The sequence below is a fragment of the Rhinichthys klamathensis genome, unplaced genomic scaffold (genome assembly GCF_029890125.1).
Source record: "Rhinichthys klamathensis goyatoka isolate OS25496 unplaced genomic scaffold, OSU_Roscu_1.1 h1tg000064l_1, whole genome shotgun sequence".
Taxonomy (NCBI): Eukaryota; Metazoa; Chordata; class Actinopteri; order Cypriniformes; family Leuciscidae; genus Rhinichthys; species Rhinichthys klamathensis.
The window spans coordinates 641045-661751 of NW_026606607.1; the positions used below are offsets into that span (position 1 = coordinate 641045).

Below are 20707 nucleotides of genomic sequence, written 5' to 3' on the forward strand. Positions count from 1 at the left end.
GTGACTAATGGTAAATTTAATGTGTTTTATGGTTACCTGCGTAGTTCAGAATTCATATTCTCCATAATAGCAAAACGAGAAAGGCACATCAAAGGAAACTCCATAACTGTGTGAATTAAGAAAACGTACTGTTACACGATTGAACTAATGAAATGTCTTACTTGTTCAGCAGAAAAAAGCCGTCTCTTCTTCCGTTTTGAACCCCTTCAAAACACGGAGTTCACGCACTTTTCAAAAGCCCCGCCGATGTTTAAATCCTTGTGTTCGCATGAGACGGTTTCTTTCTCTTTCTCTAGCCACCTTAAATTCGAAGTACGAAGTCTTTTGGGTTTTATAACTGCTGAATCTCCAGTTGACACTGATGATTGTTGTTTGGATCTTTCTGGATGCCATAAGTTTAATTATGTAAAGTGCTGCGAGAAAAGCCTATACATCTAAACATCTCGTCACGCGCAGTACAGCCGGCTAGCCGAAACTCCTTCTTTATGTGTACGGGTGTGACGTAATGACGCAAAGACATACTCGAATTTCCCGCGGAAACCCACCAGTACCACTGGAATTAAAATCATTATTACAAGCTAACCGTTTTGAATCTAGCTATGGCAAGCAGATAGTTTTGACCACTGGCAGAATAAGTTTTTTTAATATAATTATTTTGGATTATTTTTAACTTAAAAGTCCATTAAAAAAACTTAAAAAGTTACGGACTGGAACTTTAAGTAAAGTAAAGATATGTGAAAAATGTACTTAAGTAAAGTAACAAAGTATTTGTACTTCGTTACATTCCACCACTGCCTTTAACCATTAGAGTATCCTCCCTTGAGGTGTGGCTACGCCCACCAGTGTCATATTGCATCAACCAAAGCTCTTTTATCATTTAGAGAAATAGTGTCTCTTTAATTAAAGACCTTTGTCATGCTCTGAAATTGTAAACCCATTTAGCACATTACAATCAAACTTCAACTGCCCACTTTACCTGTCCACTTTACCTGCATTCACCCTACATTTATTTTTAAAGGGTTAGTTCACCCCAAAATAAATTTTCATTTCAACTTTCAACTTTCATTGGAAGCTGCAAGAATTTATTTGCATTCTTTGATTTTTTCTCACTTCTCTTATTGTATTACTTCGTGGTCACAATCAGGAAAATCGTATCAGTTACCTAACGTAACCTCGGTTCTCTCTAGAAGAGGGAACGAGTATTGTGTAAGCTAGCTTACGCTACGGGAAAGATTCATCTTTTCGAGATATTGAAGCCAAAAATTATCCTTATTTTTGTATTTATTGTCAACGCAGTGCAGCAGCTGCCAGACCTAGAGCGGGCTATCTAGCGAGCTCATAGGCTGCTCTGCGGCAACTGCAGCAGCCTATTAGTGAACCTGGCGTGATGTCACGCCCAATGAGAGGCACTCGCGCCCTCATGGCATCACAGCCCGCCAGAATGGGCGTGGCTATGTGTATATAAGCGAGGTTCAGAGGCTGCTTCCCTGGTTTTCATCGACTGAAGCAAAAGTCGCTCGTGGCGCGAGCACGGCCGGTTACGCAATACTCGTTCCCTCTTCTAGAGAGAACCGAGGTTACGTTAGGTAACCGATACGTTCTCTTACGAGAGGTTCTGAGGTACGGGTACGGGAAGGTACGGGAACCCTTTGTCAACGCCGTGCGCGCCAAGCATCCACTACATGAGCCCAGGGGGGAACCCGGGGAGCCCTGATAAGTGGGGATAATAAGGTGGCCAGCAGCAGTGCGGGCCAGCGCATGTACATAAGCACTTAAAGGGAACAGCAGAGCGGCGGCGCCGGTCTGTGTAAGCATATAGCAACCCAGTAGTGCAGCTCAATCAGGAGAGCTGATTATAGTGATAGTATCACACTTATACCGCCAGAAGCTTTGCCTGCAGGGCGGGAACTTCCAGATTGTAAAATCTGACAAAGGTGGACGGGGAAGCCCAGCCCGCTGCCACACATATGTCGTGGATGGAAATCCCGCTGGACCACGCCCACGATGAGGCCATGCCTCTAGTGGAGTGAGCCCTGACGCCCAAAGGGCATTGCAAGCCTTTTGACGCGTAGGCAGCCGCGATAGCGTCCACTATCCACCTGGACAGTGTCTGTTTCGAGGCGGCGAGACCTTTAGTGCGCCCACCAAACGAAACGAATAGCTGCTCCGTGCGTCTGAAAGAGGCGGAGCGCGCAGTGTACAATCTCAACGCTCTGACTGTGCAGAGGAGATTGGCGTCGCATTCGCTATCGGATGCTGGCAGAGCCGATAGGGAAATGATCTGCGCTCTGAAGGGAGTACCAATCACTTTTGGAACATAACCGTGTCTAGGTTTGAGAATGACTTTAGAGTCATTTGGCCCGAACTCAAGACACGCCGGGCTGACAGACAGCGCGTGAAGGTCCCCCACACGTTTAACTGATGATAGAGCTGTCAGAAAAACGGTTTTAAATGACAGGTACTTTAAATCCACGGATTGTAGTGGTTCAAAGGGAAAGGCTTTCAGGGCCTCGAGGACCACAGAAAGATCCCATGCAGGAACCGACGGGGGGCGCGGAGGGTTCATCCTTCTAGCTCCTCTAAGGAAACGGATGACCAGCTCGTTCTTTCCCAATGACTGGCCGTGCGGAGGTTCTGTGAACGCTGCAACGGCCGCCACATATACTTTGAGCGTGGATGGGGACCTGCCCTTATCCAATAGCTCTTATAAAAACACGAGCAGCCACGAAACCCCACATTCCCGTGGGTCCAGATTTTTGTCGGTGCACCATTTAAAAAACACAGACCATTTAGACGCATTGAGCTTCCGGTAGAAAGAGCTCTGGCATGCACGATCGTGTTTATTACTCCTTCTTGCAGAGCAACGGGTAGTCTTTGATCACCCACGCATGCAGCGACCAGCGCTCTGGGTGGGGATGCCAGATCGAGCCGCGAGCCTGAGAGAGGAGATCTGTTCTCACCGGAATGGGCCACGGGGCTGTCTGTGACAGCTGCGTAAGCTCCGGGAACCAAGCCTGATTCTCCCAACGCGGGGCTATGAGGAGCACCGAGTGGCGCGTTTCCCTGATTCTCTTTATTACGTGTGGTAACAATGAGACAGGCGGGAAGGTGTAAAGCGGGCGGCTGGGCCAGCCCAGGTTATTTCCCTGTCTTCCCTGCCGGTTTACAACGAGGAAAAGGACGCGAGCCTCCTTTGCCCAGTCAGGGCATTAAGAGGTTATGTGTCTCGCTCGTCTGTTTTCAGACAGCCTGAGCAGCTCTTCGTTTCGTTCAGCGGACGTGCTAAGGGACTAGCCGCATCGAAACAGAGCCTATCCAGATGGATAGTTGATGCCATAGCGCTGGCGTACACTTCTAAAGCCCTGCAGTGTCCTTTGGGTGTCAGAGTGCACTTCACAAAAGGCATGGCCTCGTCGTGGGCTTGGTCTAGCGGGATTACCTTGCAGGATATCTGTATGGCATTTCTAAGGTTTTTATAAGTCTACATTTATAAGGTTTTATAACCTAGAGGTTCCCGTCTTACAGGCTAAACTACTTTCGCTCTAAAGATCAGTACTCTCTGCTCCGTTGCTTCGGCTCAGAATACTGAAACCGCTTGAGCACCGCTCGCTGGTCAAAAAAAAAAAAAAAAACTCCATGGGCAATGAGTAAGACCCATACCGTTACCCAGTTCAGGCCGAACATTTTCACCCTGACTGTGTGGAACACTGTTGATGTGATTAGCTCCCTTAGGATGCTACCTATTGGGAATGACGCTTCTAGCCTCTCCTCTCAGACTCTCTGTGAGTCCCTGGTGATTATGCACTATATGAGCCCCGGGCACCTGCCCTTGGGACTTTGGTGTTGGATCCCAGCACGCACAGCATTTTACATTGTGTTCCCCTAGCGTAAGATATTACGCAGTACGAGAGAACCTCTCCTGAGAAAACGTACTCGGTTACTAACGTAACCTCGGTTCTCTCTAGAAGAGGGAACGAGTACTGCGTATCTTTGCCGTGCCTGCAACACGCTCTGGTTCGCTTCGGCGATGAAAAACCAGATTATATCAGCCCATCGAGCTGTATTTATAGGCCCAGGCCACGCCCGTCTTGGCGGGACGTGACGTAGTGGGCGCGAAGCACCCCCATTGGATCTGACGTCACCAAGGGCCTCTCTCGATAGGCTGCTGCAGTTGCCGCAGGACAGCCAATAGGCACGCGAGCCGTCTTGCCTATGTCTGCATGCTGCCACAACGCGTTTTACATTAATTCAAAATTAAGGATAATTTTTGGCTTCAATATCTCGTGGAAAAGAGGTTTTCCCCTAGCGTAAGATATTGCGCAGTACTCATTCCCTCTTCTAGAAAGAACCGAGGTTACATAAGTAACCGAGTACGTTTTCTCAGGAGGTCTCCCATCCAGGTACTAACCAGGCTCAGCCCTGCTTAGCTTCAGTGGGCAACCAGTCTTGGGCTACAGGGTGATATGGCTGCTGACCTAAAAGTTAATAAAAGTAGAAAAGAAGAGAAAATAAAATAAAAAACATTAACACTAGTTAGGCTATCTAAATTACACGTTTAACAAAAAGTGGCCCACTTCACATGGATTCACCCGACTGTTTTTGGTAAGATTGGTGTTCATTTGTTGCCAATAATAAATGTTTTATTTTGTTTAAGTTACTTTGCTAATTCAAAATTCCCTGCACTAGCATGGCATGCAAAAAAAGTTATATTTAATCTGGGATTTTGGACCTTTTTCAAAGACTCACACACGTTTGCTTAGCTATCTAAATGGGGAGATTGCATAGAATTGTATTATTTTATATACAGCTACCGTAGTTATAAATACTGTAACATAACCCTTACCCAGTGGTGTCAAATCACTAAAAGTCAAGGTATGGCAAGTTCAGATGACGTCATTCAATCTAACAGTATCATGTAACAATATCAAAATCAATTCAATTAAATGCAGAACTAAAGATGATAAAAAGAGTTAGCTGAGTTAAACATTAACCAACAGCATCAACCGATTTAAAAATCTAAATAAAAAATAATTGCATAGCTATGGAGATAACTTGGCAGATAATAGGCTGATAAATCAGTCAATGAATAAAAAAAAATAAAAGTCAACTCTTCCCTAATATTGTACAAAAAGCAAGAGAAAAGAAAGAAATTACTCAAAATCTCATAAATTAGCAAAGTCTAAAATAAACAGTCACATTTACAGTAGAAACCTTTGAGCAGTTGGTTTAAGAAGCATAAAACACTGCCACACATCGCCATCATTAGCATACGGTGGCTTTATTTGTCCATTCACACCTTATTTTTCTATGACTGTCAGTGAAAATAGGTTTGGGGATTTTTTTCAGGTTTAGGTTATTTCTGGGTACAAATCTGTCCCTAAAATATGGTTGACCACAGAAAAAAATATATATATATATATATATTATGAAAGTTGTTGAAGCTTGTTTACTCACTCTCAGTTGTTTAGCTACTAAACAGGGATTTTAACATCAATGCCATAGAAGAACCAGTCCCCCAGACATTCTTACTTCTGCCTTCAAAGACAATTAAATAACAGTCCAATTGCATGTGAAATATAGGCTTGTCAGGTTTGGGTCAGAGCCTGTATGTCACGGTGGGTAAATCCTATGTCTCATTCATGTCTCGTGTTTCTGTTGTTACATGTGTGTGTGTGCTGATTAGAGGGGCGTGGCTGCTCATCAGAGCTCATTCAGTAATCACTCATCACCAGCTGCAGTCTATCATCCCGGTCTATTTAATCTCACCCATTTCTCATCTCCATTGTCAGATCGTTGTTTGTGATGTCCGGTGTTTGATCCCTCTACGTTCCAGTATCCTTCGTTGTTCCTGTCTGTTCCCTGTGGATGTTCTGGATTCGTCTTGTTGATCGTCACCTCACTTCACCTGCACTGTATCCATCTGACCATCGAGTCCCTGTGCCACTTACCTGCCTGTCTGTGGATCGTGTACTGAGTTTTCAACCTTGCCTGTCTGTGGACTGTGTTCTGAGTTTTCCAATAAATATTGTTACTTGCAATTGCTTCCGTAGTTCTTACGTTACAGAACGATCTGACCAGAAATGGAAGCAGCGAGTGACAATCCTGAGACGTTGGAGGATTTCGTCAATAACAGCAGACGGCGGATGGAGAATCAAGAGAGAAATATCAACGACACCGCTCGTGCTGTTCAGGCGTTAGTGGCGCAGGTGTCCGGGCTCACCCAGGAAGTCCAACAGCTGCGTATTCCTGCTGCGCCGGTCCCACCGCCGATTCCCCAAATACCACCAGTGGACCCCTCCCAGTCGGAACCACGATTACCAGCCCCAGAGACATACTCAGGTGAACCCAATTTTTGTCGAGCTTTCCTAACTAGATGCTCCATGCATTTCTCTCTCCAGCCCAGAACCTTCCGGGAGGAAAGAACTAAAGTGGCTTTCGTGCTAACGCTGCTGACTGGGAGAGCGGCACTATGGGGAACGGCGGTGTGGGAAAACCAGGAAGACTGCTGCACCTCGTTCCAAGCGCTCTCCGACGAAATGAAACGGGTCTTCGACCGTGCCTTGGGAGGCAGAGAAGCGGCCAGATTGCTGGCCGAGTTACGTCAAGGACATCGATCCGTGTCGGACTACTCGATCGAGTTTCGGACCCTGGCGGCGGAGTGCCAATGGAACGAGGAGGCGCAGTGGGATATGTTCCTGCATGGGAAAGAATTTGGAATACATTCGTACGGCTAAAAGACTCAATTCCAGGCAGGCTCGGTGGGCTCTTTTTTTCGGACGTTTTGACTTTACTCTCTCGTACCGCCCGGGTTCCAAAAACATCAAACCCGATTCTTTATCGCGCATTTTTGACCGTTCCGATAGCCCGTCTACTCCCGAGTGCATTTTACCTGAGAATCTATTCATCTCTACACTCACATGGGAGGTCGAATCGAAGGTCAAGAAGGCCTTAGAAGGGGTAACGCCTCCGACTCGTTGCCCACCGAACCGGTTGTTTGTGCCGGAGAGTTTACGGTCCAGCGTTATTCAGTGGGGTCACTGTTCCAATGTGGCTTGTCACCCAGGAGTCAATCGTACTATGTTTTTAGTCAAGCAACGATTCTGGTGGCCTCTCATGGCTTGTGATGTTCGCAGTTTTGTATTGGCTTGCTCAGTTTGTGCCACAGGTAAAACTTCCAATCGATCTCCGGACGGGTTACTCCAACCGCTGCCGGTGCCTTCGAGACCCTGGTCCCATATCGCACTAGATTTTATTACCACCCTCCCAGGGTCACACGGTAGTTTTGACCGTGGTGGACCGGTTCTCGAAGGCGGCCCATTTCATTCCCTTGCCCAAATTACCCTCAGCCAAGGAGACAGCGGTCATTGTCGTTGACCACGTCTTTCGGATTCATGGCCTCCCGACAGACGTGGTTTCTGACAGAGGACCCCAATTTGTATCCAAATTTTGGAGAGAGTTTTGTAAACTTCTGGGGGCGACTGTGAGTCTGTCCTCTGGGTTCCATCCCCAGAGCAATGGTCAAACTGAGCGAGCCAACCAGGATTTGGAACGAACGTTGCGATGTTTAGTGTCCAAGAATCCTTCCTCGTGGAGTCAGCAACTTTCTATGGTGGAGTACGTCCACAATACGTTGCCAGTGTCATCCACGGGCCTATCACCATTTGAGTGTAGTGTAGGTTACCAGCCACCAATTTTTCCTAGTCTGGAATCCGAAGTCGCGGTCCCCTCCGCCCACGCCTTCGTCCAGAGGTGTCATCGCACTTGGACGAGAGCCCGTGAGACTCTACTCCAAGTGGGGGCGCGTACCAAGGCCAAAGCCGATCGCCACCGGCGGAAGCCTCCCGTATACGTCGTCGGTTCTAAAGTGTGGCTTTCTACCAAGGATATTCCTCTCCGTTCCGAATAAACTTGCACCTAAATTCATTGGCCCGTTTGCTGTCACCAAAATCATTAGCCCGGTGACAGTCCGCCTGAATCTTTCTCCAGTGTACAGGAGAATCCATCCCGTCTTTCATGTTTCCAAAATTAAGCCCGTCTTTTATGCTCGCATTAATCCGCCAGTCCCGGTTCCCCCCCCCCGCCGCGCCTCGTAGATGGGGAATCCACATATTCGGATAATCGTATTCTGGACTCGAGACGGAGGGGACGCGGATTACAGTACTTGGTGGACTGGGAAGGTTACGGTCCGGAGGAGAGAAGTTGGGTGCCAGCTAGAGACATTCTGGATCACTCCCTTATCGATGATTACAATCGACAGGTAAGGGAGTCTGGGAACGCCAGGAGGCGTTCCTAGGGAAGGGGGTACTGTCACGGTGGGTAAATCCTATGTCTCATTCATGTCTCGTGTTTCTGTTGTTACGTGTGTGTGTGTGTGCTGATTAGAGGGGCGTGGCTGCTCATCAGAGCTCATTCAGTAATCACTCATCACCAGCTGCAGTCTATCATCCCGGTCTATTTAATCTCACCCATTTCTCATCTCCATTGTCAGATCGTTGTTTGTGATGTCCGGTGTTTGATCCCTCTACGTTCCAGTATCCTTCGTTGTTCCTGTCTGTTCCCTGTGGATGTTCTGGATTCGTCTTGTTGATCGTCACCTCACTTCACCTGCACTGTATCCATCTGACCATCGAGTCCCTGTGCCACTTACCTGCCTGTCTGTGGACTGTGTTCTGAGTTTTCCAATAAATATTGTTACTTGCAATTGCTTCTGTAGTTCTTACGTTACACTGTAGAAATGGTTTCTTAAAAAGAAGAACTGTCAGATATTCACTTATGTGAGATGAATATCTGCTATAAGAAGTGGTGTCAAGCATTAACTTCAAGTGGAAATATACGCTAACTAATTAATGTGTCACAGTTGAGTCACCAAACGAAGAGGAGAGGAATCTATAGCAGTACTTGTTGCATGCTTAGTTAGTATGATAATCTGATGTTTAGTTAAAGTAATATGTTTGTTACATTTATAAGATAGAACGAATGCTTGTTTCTTTAAGGGTTGGGGAACGGAAGTGACGTAAAGGTTTGAATGTTTTTTGACACACTGTTCGGTGATGTGAACAAGAACAATAAAGAAGTCAAGTAAGCTCAAGTACGAGTTGTATTTAGAGACATAACAATTGGCGACGAGAATGGCAGATGATTTTCCCATGCTGTCGTTATCTCCCCCGAGCCCTTTTTTGCCCCATCCCGGCGAGCCTACGGTCCCATGGGAACAATGGAAATAATCATTCGAAACGTACCTTTTAGCAATGGGCCTTGATGCTGTCCCGACGAAGCGAAAAATGGCCATACTCCTTCACTGTCTCGGAGCCGAAGGACAGCATGTGTTTCACACACTCGGAGAAGCGGATAATTACGCTGCTGTGATGACGCTGTTAGATCGACACTTTAAAAAAAAAACAGAGTCTCCTGCTGAAACGGCTGCTGTTCCGACAGCGCAGACAGCGCGCTGGTGAGTCGATTGCTCAATATGTCGCTGATTTAAGAGGGCTGGCAAAACCGTGCTGTTTTGGTACTTTATCAGACGAGATGATACGAGATCAGCTAATTGAGAAGACAAATAATACACTCATTCGGGAGCGTTTGCTATTGGAAGATGATGATCTCACTGTAGTTGTAATTCTGGCCTCTCAAATCGAGTCTGCGTCCCAATGCGCTGCTAAATTAAACATGGGACATGAATCAAGCGTAAGCAGTGGGGACATGATACAAGAATGCACACAAGTTCACGGGGCAGAGGCAGATATATCTTTGAGTGCGGAAATACAGCATGCATACCCTCAAGTTCAGCGCCGATGTGGAAATTGTGGCTCCACTAGACACTCATCACGTGCTCTTGACTGTCCGGCACCGGGACAAACATGTCGACGCTGTCAAAAGCAGAACCACTTTGCAAAATGGTGTCGGTCTGCTCCAGTCCAAGCTACTTCACAGCGGAATCCGCGTGTGAATGCTACAGCCCCTGCTATTATTCATTCAATCAACACTAATTCAGCAGGGTTTTCTACATGCACTGTTAATATAGCAGACTCTTGTAGTCCTTTGCTACTGGACACAGGGGCTAAAGTCTCGCTGCTCAATATGGCCACTTATGAGCGTTTCCTGTCACACTTGCCCATCCAGCCACCCTCTCTGAATTTGTTAGGATATGGAAGTTCTGCAATTGACGTTATTGGTCTTGTACATGTACCTGTCCAGTATGGCACCAAAGCTCTATCTAACTCCCCATTTCACATTACTCGCCATGGCAGCAATATCCTCGGACTGGACCTGTTTATGAGTCTGGACTTTTCTCTACTAGACAACAAGGGGGCTCAAATTCTGACTGTCAGTTGTCCTTGGCAACTAGAATGGCCAACACTGTTTGAGGGCCTTGGGTGTTTAGCTGCTTTCACACACCAACCTCTCTTGGACCCCACAGTGAAACCAGTAATTCAGCCACTTCGCCGCATTCCGCTGGCATTGCGTGAGGAAGTCACAGCAGAACTCAGTAAACTGCAAGCAGAGGGCATCATCGAACCTGTTGATGCCTCCCCATGGGTGTCTAATTTGACGGTGGCTAAGAAAAAATCTGGTGGCCTGAGAGTTTGTGTGGACTTAAGATCCGTCAATAAAGCAGTAATCCCAGATCGCTACCCTCTGCCGACAATCGAAGAGCTGACTACACACTTTCACGGCTCAACAATTTTTTCCAAACTTGACCTTCGCCAAGGTTATCTCAGGTTCCCCTTCACCCAGACAGTAGAAATCTTACTGCATTTGTTGCGCATGTTGGCGTATTCCGTTACACGAGGATGCCTTTTGGACTCAGTTCGGCGCCTAGCTGTTTCCAAAAAATTATGTCCACCATCCTGGCAAGTGTCCCTGGTCTTGCCATTTACCTGGAGGATGTCATTGTCCATGCCCCAAATGCAGTGATTCACGAACAGCGCTTAAGGGACACTTTTGCTGCCCTCAGTCAACATAATCTGACGCTTAATGTGGAGAAATGCTTGTTTGCGGTGCCAGAGGTTGACTTTGTTGGCTTTCATGTTTCAGCTGAGGGCCTTTCGCCATTACACTCTAATATTGAGGCTATACATCAGGTGCCAGAGCCTTCGTCCACAGCGCAAGTTGCATCGTTCCTGGGGATGACAACATACTATATGCGTTTCCTGCCCCAATATTCCACCATTACATAACCTCTTCGCCAGCTGCTAAAAAAGGATGCTACTTGGACCTGGTCTTCGGCTTGTTCAGACGCTGTACGCAGACTCAAGGAACTGTTGACAAGCCCACCTGTTTTAGCCCACTTCAGTCTTGACTGCCCCACGCTGGTCACTTGTGATGCTTCAGCTATTGCCGCTGGCGCGGTTCTTTCACAACTCCAGAACGGTATCGAACGGCCTGTGGCTTTTGCTTCTCGGGCATTCAACCTGACAGAACAAAAGTACTCTGCTGGAGAGAGGCAGGCTCTGGCTTGTGTATGGGCCTGTGAGCGCTGGCATGCCTACCTTTATGGCCGGAAATTCACTCTTCGCACCGATCACGAAGCCCTCATGGCACTTATGTCTCCTTCGGGGTCTGGCCACAAACCCTTGCGCATGTACCGCTGGACTGACCGTCTCCAGCAGTATGACTTTACAATACAGTACACGTCAGGGAGAGAAAATGTAGTAGCCGATTTGCTGTCCCGTTCTGTGTCATTCCCCATTGCCTCCTGTCATGCGACTGAAGAAAGGGATCTTATTCAAATGGTGCACGCACCCCTCGTGGCTTTCGTGTCTTTGGAGGAACTCACAGAGGAGTCGGCAGCTGATTCCACCCTCTCCACTGTCCGTGAGTATGTCTTGAATGGCTGGCCAGCCCAAGTCACAACGGATATCCAGCCGTATGCCAGAGTGAAACATGAATTGTCATGCTGGAACGATACATGCTTGGCCCGTGGACACTGTGTCATTATCCCTGATAAGCTCAGAGGCCGGGTGCTGGCCATGGCGCATGAGGGCCATAGTCAAACTGAAGCAGCGTTGTAGAAAGCTGGTATGGTGGCCAGGGTTGAACAAAGACATTGAACAGCTTGTTCGGGACTGTACTCCATGTCTTGTAAGCGGGAAAATGGGCCCACCACCCCCACCGCCACTGGGGTCTTTGCCATGGCCAACTCAACCTTGTGTAAGGATTCAGGGCGGATCTAATCCGTGGGGAATTTGCATAAATTAATTAATAATTGGTAATTAATAATTATTCATACATGTTTGGATTAGATCAATCTTACATTGAATTTACTCTCCCTCTAAGGGAGGATCTATCATTTTACCTGCATGCATACGTGTATCCTTGCATTTTAACTACAAGTTGATTGCATAGATCACGTTTTACAGACAGGTAAAATTTAATTAGCTCAATTGTCAGATTAATATTGGGGGAATCCCACATATCATCTTACTTCATAGGATTTCAGGAAACGCAATTCTCTGGCCAGAAGAACTGGGTTTTCTGCCCTATAAACACATACTCTTTAAAGTATTTTTAATTTATAAAGCCGTAGCTTGATCTATTCATTTCAGAGACCTGGAGTATGAGCAGACACAGTAACATCAATCAAAATGAATATAATGGATTTAATAAAGGCATGACTACTTATGTATTTACTACGGTTACATGGGATATATGTATTTACAAACACATAGACAACAATGAACAATACAATAAGACATCAATGAACGAGAAATGCATAAAGTTTGGACAATGGATAACGTACACGCGTGAGCGAGTAAGAGAGAGAGGAAAGGGGATGGGGAGAGAGAGAACAGAGAAATTGGGAGAATTTCATTGGCAGGAAGACATTCACCTCTCTGATAACAACACGAAACATCATCTTAAAACTTCTTAGAAGCTCTATAAAGAGATATACTTGCGCAAGTTTCTTGGTCTCTCTGTATCGCGGCAATCCTGCGCGGCCTTGTCTGGCCGCGTGCGTGAGAGGATTCCTATGTGTGTGAGGAAGCATCACGTGGGCTGCTTGGCGCGCGTGTTGAACGGAGGTTCACAGTCTTTGGGGTAACATTACCAAAGGGAAATAGTTCGGCTGAGTTCGTTTCACTTCGTAGAACGGAGGAATCACGAGGAGTTAATGTTCCATCTGTGCATGGCTGGCGAAGAAGCGCGTGCTTCGCTCGGTCCGGCGCGTCACGCGGTCACGTGCGCGTGTTTCTCCTTCAAAGCGAGCGCGCGCTCGTTTAAAGGTCCCTTGTAGATGGATTTGCTGAAGAGATATGTCACGGGGTTTTCTTTTCAATCGTCGATTGGAATTAAACACAGAGACTTATCTACAACTGAAAAACACAAACTAAACTAGAAACAAATAAAAGAAAGGCGAAGAGCTCGCCCGGAGGCGAGACGTTACATCATGACGCGAGGACACGGGAGGAAGAGAGGGAGAACAGGGGGAGGTTCAGTCCTCTTTAGAGGAACTGTAGTCCACACCTCTGAGGTGCGAACTGGCCAATGACATTCAACGAAACTTTTGGCGGCCAAATTCTCTTTGTCTTGTCAAAGTTAAACTATGGCCGTGTCCGCCTCTTTTATGACCAGTCAGAATTTGTCAGAATCATTCCACAAGATGATAAAAACATAGAAAACATACATTTTACTGTAATCTTCTGTATCTGACCAAATCAGTTGGAACGAGATAATTAAAACGGTACCAAACACAACATTTACACATAATTGGAATATGAAGATACATTTAATACATAACTTTTAAACTCTCCAGAGTTTCACTGATACGCTAGGAGATCATTTCTAAACTACCATGGACTGGGAAACACACAGACATACAGGAATATATCATATACAATTGGTAATGGCTCGTTTTATGCGTGTAATGTAAAGGTTCATTATGTGTGTGTGTTGGTTCGTGTGTGTGTGTGTCAGAGTTCTGTTATCTCTCTTGTAGAGATGGGGGATGGCATGGAATGTTAAAAGCATTTTATGACTCTGGCCATTCCTGAGAGAGAGAGTGTGTGTGTGTGTGTTGCATTCAGTCTTTTTGGGTCTTTAGCAGGATGTATTTAGTTATTCAGATTCACCCTTTTAGCCCAGTCCTTACACTTGGGACCACATTCAACTAGATATCTATGGTGAACTTCATGATGTGCCCCATCATTCCCGGTTCCTCGTTGTAGCTTATGACCTACACTCAAAGTGGCCAGAGGTTGCACCTGTGGGCTCTGTTACATCCAGTTCCATCATTGACTTTCTGGAGTCGCTCTTTTCCCGCTGGGGCCTGCCAAGGTCCTTGACGACTGACAATGGCCCTCAACTAGTGTCTGCTGAGTTTACCGATTACATCCAAAGCAAAGGGATCAAACACATACGAACAGCTTATTATCATCCGCAGTCAAATGGGGGCGTAGAGAGATTTAATCAGTCCCTGAAAAATGGTCTGAGAGCCCACTTAGCTCAAGGATGCTCTTTCAAAGAGGCTTTGTCTCAGACTCTTCTACACTACAGAGCAGCTCAGCATGCCACCACTGGGGCATCACCAGCAAAACTGATGCTGGGACGAGAGCTGGAGTTACCCCTACACAGACTTCGGCCTCCTACTTCATGCCGGGGAAACCATGTGGTGAAAGCCAGGGTGTGCAGACAACAGCTCAAAGCACAGGGCAGATACAATGAAAAAAAAAGGCCAGAATTCCCAGAATCTCCCCACTGGACTGGGTGCGGGTTCAGCGGCCACACAGGAAAAACAAGCTCCACACTTTCTGGTCACAGCCACAGCAGGTACAGAAGCAGTTAGGTCCAGGTACATTCCAGTTATCTGATGGTTCCCGTTGGCATGCCAGTCGGCTTAGGAAAGTACAATGCCCTTCTGGTGTGGATCACACTCAGGACGCCACGCTCCCCTGCTCTCTACTGAGTTCTTCGTGCCCCCGGCCCCCAGCACAGCATACGGCGGCCCCACAAGCGTCAATCCCTCCACCATCCGCAGCACTGCCAGGCAGACCTACCAGACTGCATATTCGGCCTGCCCGTTTTCAGGATTACTTAACATACATCTTTTCACACTTAGTGCACTGGGAGGGGGGGAGGGGGGGAGGGGGGGGATGTTGCATGCTTAGTTAGTATGATAATCTGATGTTTAGTTAAAGTAATATGTTTGTTACATTTATAAGATAGAACGAATGCTTGTTTCTTTAAGGGTTGGGGAACGGAAGTGACGTAAAGGTTTGAATGTTTTTTGACACACTGTTCGGTGATGTGAACAAGAACAATAAAGAAGTCAAGTAAGCTCAAGTACGAGTCGTATTTACAGACATAACAGTACTTCTTTTAATAACCAAAACAATGGAGATAATCTACACTGGAGAACACATGGTGCAAAGCAAAACAAAGAACTGAACAAACTGAGTGTTATACACAGGCAAACAAAGGGAGCTAAATGAAACACAGGTGAACTTAATTAGTGACTAACAGACTAACATGGTTAACTTGTAGCTCCACATGAGTTCCTATAAGAGCAACAGTTTGATTGCAAAAGAACATTCTCTCAACCCCAGTTCAGGATTGCACACGGATTAAGCGTTGGAGTATTTTTGTGGCTGCAATATTCAGTCTGCTCACGGATTAAGGACAACTTTTCAGCTTTATGGTTATGGTCCTTTGCTGTTTTTGGCATGCATTTTTTTTTCTCTCTATTCTGCAAAAAAGTTAGTTTAATCAAAAGTATGAATATTTTTTTCTTTTATTTTACCTGCCCTTGTGAAAGTGTACTTTAGCTTTTATGGAAATAAAACTTTAAAATATACATAAGTGCAAGAATGTAACGTTTTCAGACTTGATTGCCTGTTTATGCAATTAAATGAAAATGTATTCTAGTTGACATGTATATTAAATGCAGTTAGCTGAAACAGTCATTAGTTTGACCCAAGCACATCTTTATATGTAATTTCATAATTACTTGTATCGTCTTTGCAATTAAACATTTGTAATGAAGTTGCAATTTAAAGATATATATATATATTAACTTTTATTTAATATTGAATAACATATGACAGATCAAATTATAATGATGTACTATGTTAGTCAACAAATTAAAATGAGCCTACTTCTTTAAACCACAACAAAAAGATTGTTTTAATAATGTACTTTGCAATAATGTCAAACTAAAAGTATTACTTTAAAGTTCACTTTTTAAAAGTTTTAAATCAGCAGTCATGCAGGAGAGCTTTCCTCCCTAGTCCTTTTCCATAAACCTTTGCCTGGACTCATTATAGTGTGATTTACATCCATCTGTGTGTCATTGGCTTGTTAATGTATAAGCCCTCTGGTGGCCATCATAGGCACTAATATAAGGTATGGTATGTACACTTAAGTGGTTTGTTATAATTCATCAGTGTTCTATTATCTGCAAGCAGACCTACAGTTTTATTTTATTTTTGCATTATAGTTACAAGATTTTAAGTACACATTCAATTCAAATAAGTTCACTTTTTCACAAGGGTACATGACAATTTAAAAAAAAAAATACAATTGCTTGTATATGATTATTTCCCTTGCAAACTAATCTGGTTGTGCTATGTTACCTAATGCAACTTCTACTCTCAAAGCTCCCTGGAACAAAGCTTTCAACTGTATTCTATCAAAAATACATGTTCTTAAACAGCATGATTTCACTAAATCCACTCTTCATTGTAGGCTTTAAAGATCAACATGGAGAAAATCATCCTACAAATCCCTCTGATATTGCTGGTGCTGCATATACAAGGAGGAGAGTTCGCTAAAATTCCAGTTTGTTCATCCATTGCCGAAGCTCCACAGCCGGAAGTCGTGGAGTTCAACAATACAATCTATGCCACTTGTGAAGTAACTCCCAGCCCCAATTTGCCACCTTTCCAGCCAAAGATCTTTGGGCAAATCCTCTTCAAGCAGCTCTTCCCCAATGGAGTTTTAGAAGTGAAAATCAACCTCCGTGGTTTGCCTGCCATCGATCATCAAGAGCGTGCCATTGACATCCATCGGTATGGAGACCTCAGTCAAGGCAGCATCACTGTTGGTCCTCATTACAATCCAAAGGGTGTTGACCACCCTCATCATCCTGGAGACTTGGGCAACTTTGCTTCTGAGCGAGGAGTTATAAGGCAGTTCCTGAATCTCCCAGAGGCCAAGCTCTTCGGGGCACATTCCATTCTGGGACGTGCGGTGGTGGTTCATGAGAAGGAGGATGATCTGGGAATGGGGTCAGATGAGGAGAGTCAACAGAGTGGGAATTCTGGACAGATAATTGCTTATGGTGTGATTGGTATTACTTCTCCAAGTCTGTGGCAGAAGACTGAACTGCTCCCCAGGAAAAGCTGTGGAGGAGGTTACTGAGAGTTGGATATGATGGAAAAGCAGATTCAAATGGGATAATCATGATTTTCCTTGTGTATTCTTTGCCTATGTCCTACATTAAAGTGATACTTAATACCCTGAAATTATATCCCTAGATTTATTGCCATTACAAACACTTCCAATGCTTTTGAATGGTTTCCTGGCATCCAGCAATTCATGTTTTTGTTTTAGTCTTTTCAAAGACGTTTTGGCCAAAGCTTCCAATAGTAAACTGCTCCACTCTTAAAAATAAATGTTGGGTGAATGCAGGTAAAGTGGACCGTTTGATTGTATTGTGCTCAATGGGTTTACACTTTCAGAGCATGACAATGGTCTTAATTAAAGATACACTATTTCTCTAAATGATAAAAGAGCTTTGGTTGATGCAATATGACACTGGTGGGTGTGGCCACACCTCAAGGGAGGATAATCTAATGGTTAAAGGTAGAAAACCATCTGACATGAGATTTTATTTTCTAAATTCTAAGGTTTCTCACTAAATGTAAACCAATATTGTGTCTGTTACAACAGTAACACTGAAGCAAATGCAAAGAATAAAATGTTTTAAAAATGTGTTTTCTTGTAAGGTGCTTAAATATTGCTGGCCCACTTTGGCTGAATGGGTTAGATAAAGTGGGGTTTGGGTAAAGGGGGTGACCTTACATCCTTCAGTAATTACAGTCTAATTAAATTGACATTCACTGGTGATTTTATAGTTGACCTGTATAATCTACGTTTTTAGAGAGCAAACGAGTGTGCCGTTAGGAAATTCGAGTCAGATGGAAGAAAGAAAGAGCAGAAATTAAGATAAGGAATTAAGAACAATCTGTGGAGTGAAGAAAGTATGACAGGAGAAAAATGTAGATGCAGAATATAACACTTTAAAAAATGGACACTATTTAAGTTCTTTTTCTGTCAGTTTTCTCAAAACAATTTAAGTGAAGTTTTATAATACGGTTACCATTTTAAATGTTCCTCTTGAATTAGGGATAAGTCACCAGACCAGCTGCGGCCCACTTTACCTGAAAAGAAATTTGTTTGGAGAGCATGATCTCAATGTTTATTGGTTTATTACCTTGAAAATAACAAATATCAACTGTACTCAAATTTAATTATTAAAGCTGGACCTATAATAATAATTTGTTACATTTATATAGCGCTTCTGTCACAGACCGGGGTGGGTGACCGGCCCTGTACGCACCGCCCCTGTAACCCGTACCACCTCGAGGAGCTAACAGAGAACACCACCAGACCAGACAATCAGATAACAGGTACAAAGTTTTTCTTTATTGAATTAAAAGTACTTCTTAAAATAAAGTATCGCTCAATCGGCTTCTTCCCTTTCTCAGAATCTTGGTCTTTACGCTCTTCGATCGAGGCGTACACAACTGAGGTAAGTACGTGGTTGGGGGTTCCTCTTCGAACTGTACAGTGGCGAATAAGCAGATAACTGGTCCTCTTCAAGCCAGATCAGAACATCAAGGGACGAATGACTCCCGTCCTTAACGGATCAACTCCAGGCCGGACAATGGTAAGTACACGGGTAATGGCTCCTCTTCAAGACAGGCCAGGACAGGAAGAATCGGCTCCAGGTCGAACATCGGTGAGTTTACAGGTGACGGCTCCTCTTCCAGGCAGGTCAAGGCAGCGGGAGATGAATAACTCACGTCGCTATATAAGACACACTCAACAAACACTGGTTAGTAAGACCCAACGCCCCTCGAGTTTAGGCGATCCAGCAGGTCAAAGGCACAAACAAAGGCAATACTTTACTCCCCACACTCGTGTATTCAGCAAAGCACTTCAAACACTTCACATGTGCAAATATCCACCATAAGCACTGCAATCCACACACTCACAGTGAACTAGGACCTTTGCTCGTAGCTCCGACCGGGTTCCTCGTCTTCGGTGTGACTATAACTCGGGGACAGGTGCGGGGGCTGAATCCTCGTCCTTGAGCTATTTGGACTCAAAGACGACATGAAGGGTGGACAACGACAGGCATGACTGATTTTGAGAGATCAGAACATCATACTGGTAGTTTGAAGCAAACAATCATCAGACTAGTGCATAAACACGGGAACCGGATCTTCAACTTCGAGGAGATTATAGCTCAAAGACAGCGCGAGAGATGGATAACAACAAACATATGGGCCTTAAAAACCAGGACATCAAAGTGTTTAGTTCCCAACCAGTAATCATCCGACCATCACATCCGTATGGGAACAAAGAGTTTTGAGGATCAATATAGAAGGTAGCGTGGTACTTAACTTGTTCCAAAGATAGCATGTGCTATCTTTCCGACCATCACATCCGTATGGGAAATAAGAGTTTTGAGGATCAATATAGAAGGTAGCGTGGTACTTAACTTGTTCCAAAGATAGCATGTGCACATCCATTCTTCGTTCTCCAAGAATCCTCCTTTACAGAATCAGTTTTACCTCCAGTCAATAGCCTGAGAAAATCCGTATCTGCCCCGCTTCTTCTCTTCCCGATGCCTTTCCTCGTCTAATCCCCGTTTGATCATGGCTCATACGACAACCGGAACTGGCCGGATGTCGCACCGGAACTACTCTGGCGGGGAAACACCTCCCAAAAGAAGAAAGGTTCCGCTTGCCTCTAGTCACCCTGTGACACTTTTCGGGGTACTCAAAGCGCTTTACATGGAAGGGGGAATCTCCTCAACCACCACCAATGTGCAGCATCCACCTGGATGATGCGACGGCAGCCATATTGCACCAGAACGCCCACCACACACCAGCTTACTGGTGGAGAGGAGCCAGTGATGAAGCCAATCAGTATATGGGGATGATTAGGAGGCCATGATGGGCGTTAGGACCCACACAGACCACAGGGTGAGCCGTACCCCCTACTGGCCTCACTAACACCTCTTCCAGCAGCAACCTGGTTCTCTTACGAGAGGTTCTCTCGTACTGCGTAATATCTTACGCTAGGGGAAAACCTCTTTTCCACGAGATATTGAAGCCAAAAATTATCCTTAATTTTGAAATAATGTAAAACGCGTTGCGGCAGCATGCAGACAGGCTCTCGTGCCTATTGGCTGTCCTGCGGCAACTGCAGCAGCCTATGGAGAGAGGCCCTTGGTGACGTCTGCGGGACGAGCCTTTGCATCTGAAGCCACTGGCCTTCATCTCGCCGCCTTCAGTCGCCGTACCTGCTACGCTTTCCGGCGTTTAAATCCTTTTACTCTGCCGAGTGTGTGTTCGCCGCTGCGACTCACACTCTCTCTATCTCGAGCACTCTCTCGAGCCGCACTCAGCGATGAGGACCGCCATGTCATCTGTGTTTCCTGCCTGGGTAAGGATCATGCAGCTCTCGCGCTCGCTGA

At 45.4% G+C, this 20707-nt stretch overlaps 1 protein-coding gene across 1 annotated transcript; it reads left to right on the forward strand.

Annotated features, from left to right (window-relative positions):
- Positions 1-16673: 16673 nt before the first annotated feature.
- LOC130084397 (extracellular superoxide dismutase [Cu-Zn]-like) lies at positions 16674-17383 on the forward strand. Its single transcript, XM_056249800.1, has one exon. It carries the CDS (start codon positions 16699-16701, stop codon positions 17356-17358), a length of 660 nt encoding a protein of 219 aa, XP_056105775.1. The 5' UTR covers positions 16674-16698; the 3' UTR covers positions 17359-17383.
- Positions 17384-20707: the final 3324 nt, after the last annotated feature.

Coding starts and splice junctions, on each gene's coding strand:
- LOC130084397 (XM_056249800.1), top strand. CDS start 16,699: ATGGAGAAAATCATCCTACAAATCCCTCTGATATTGCTGGTGCTGCAT.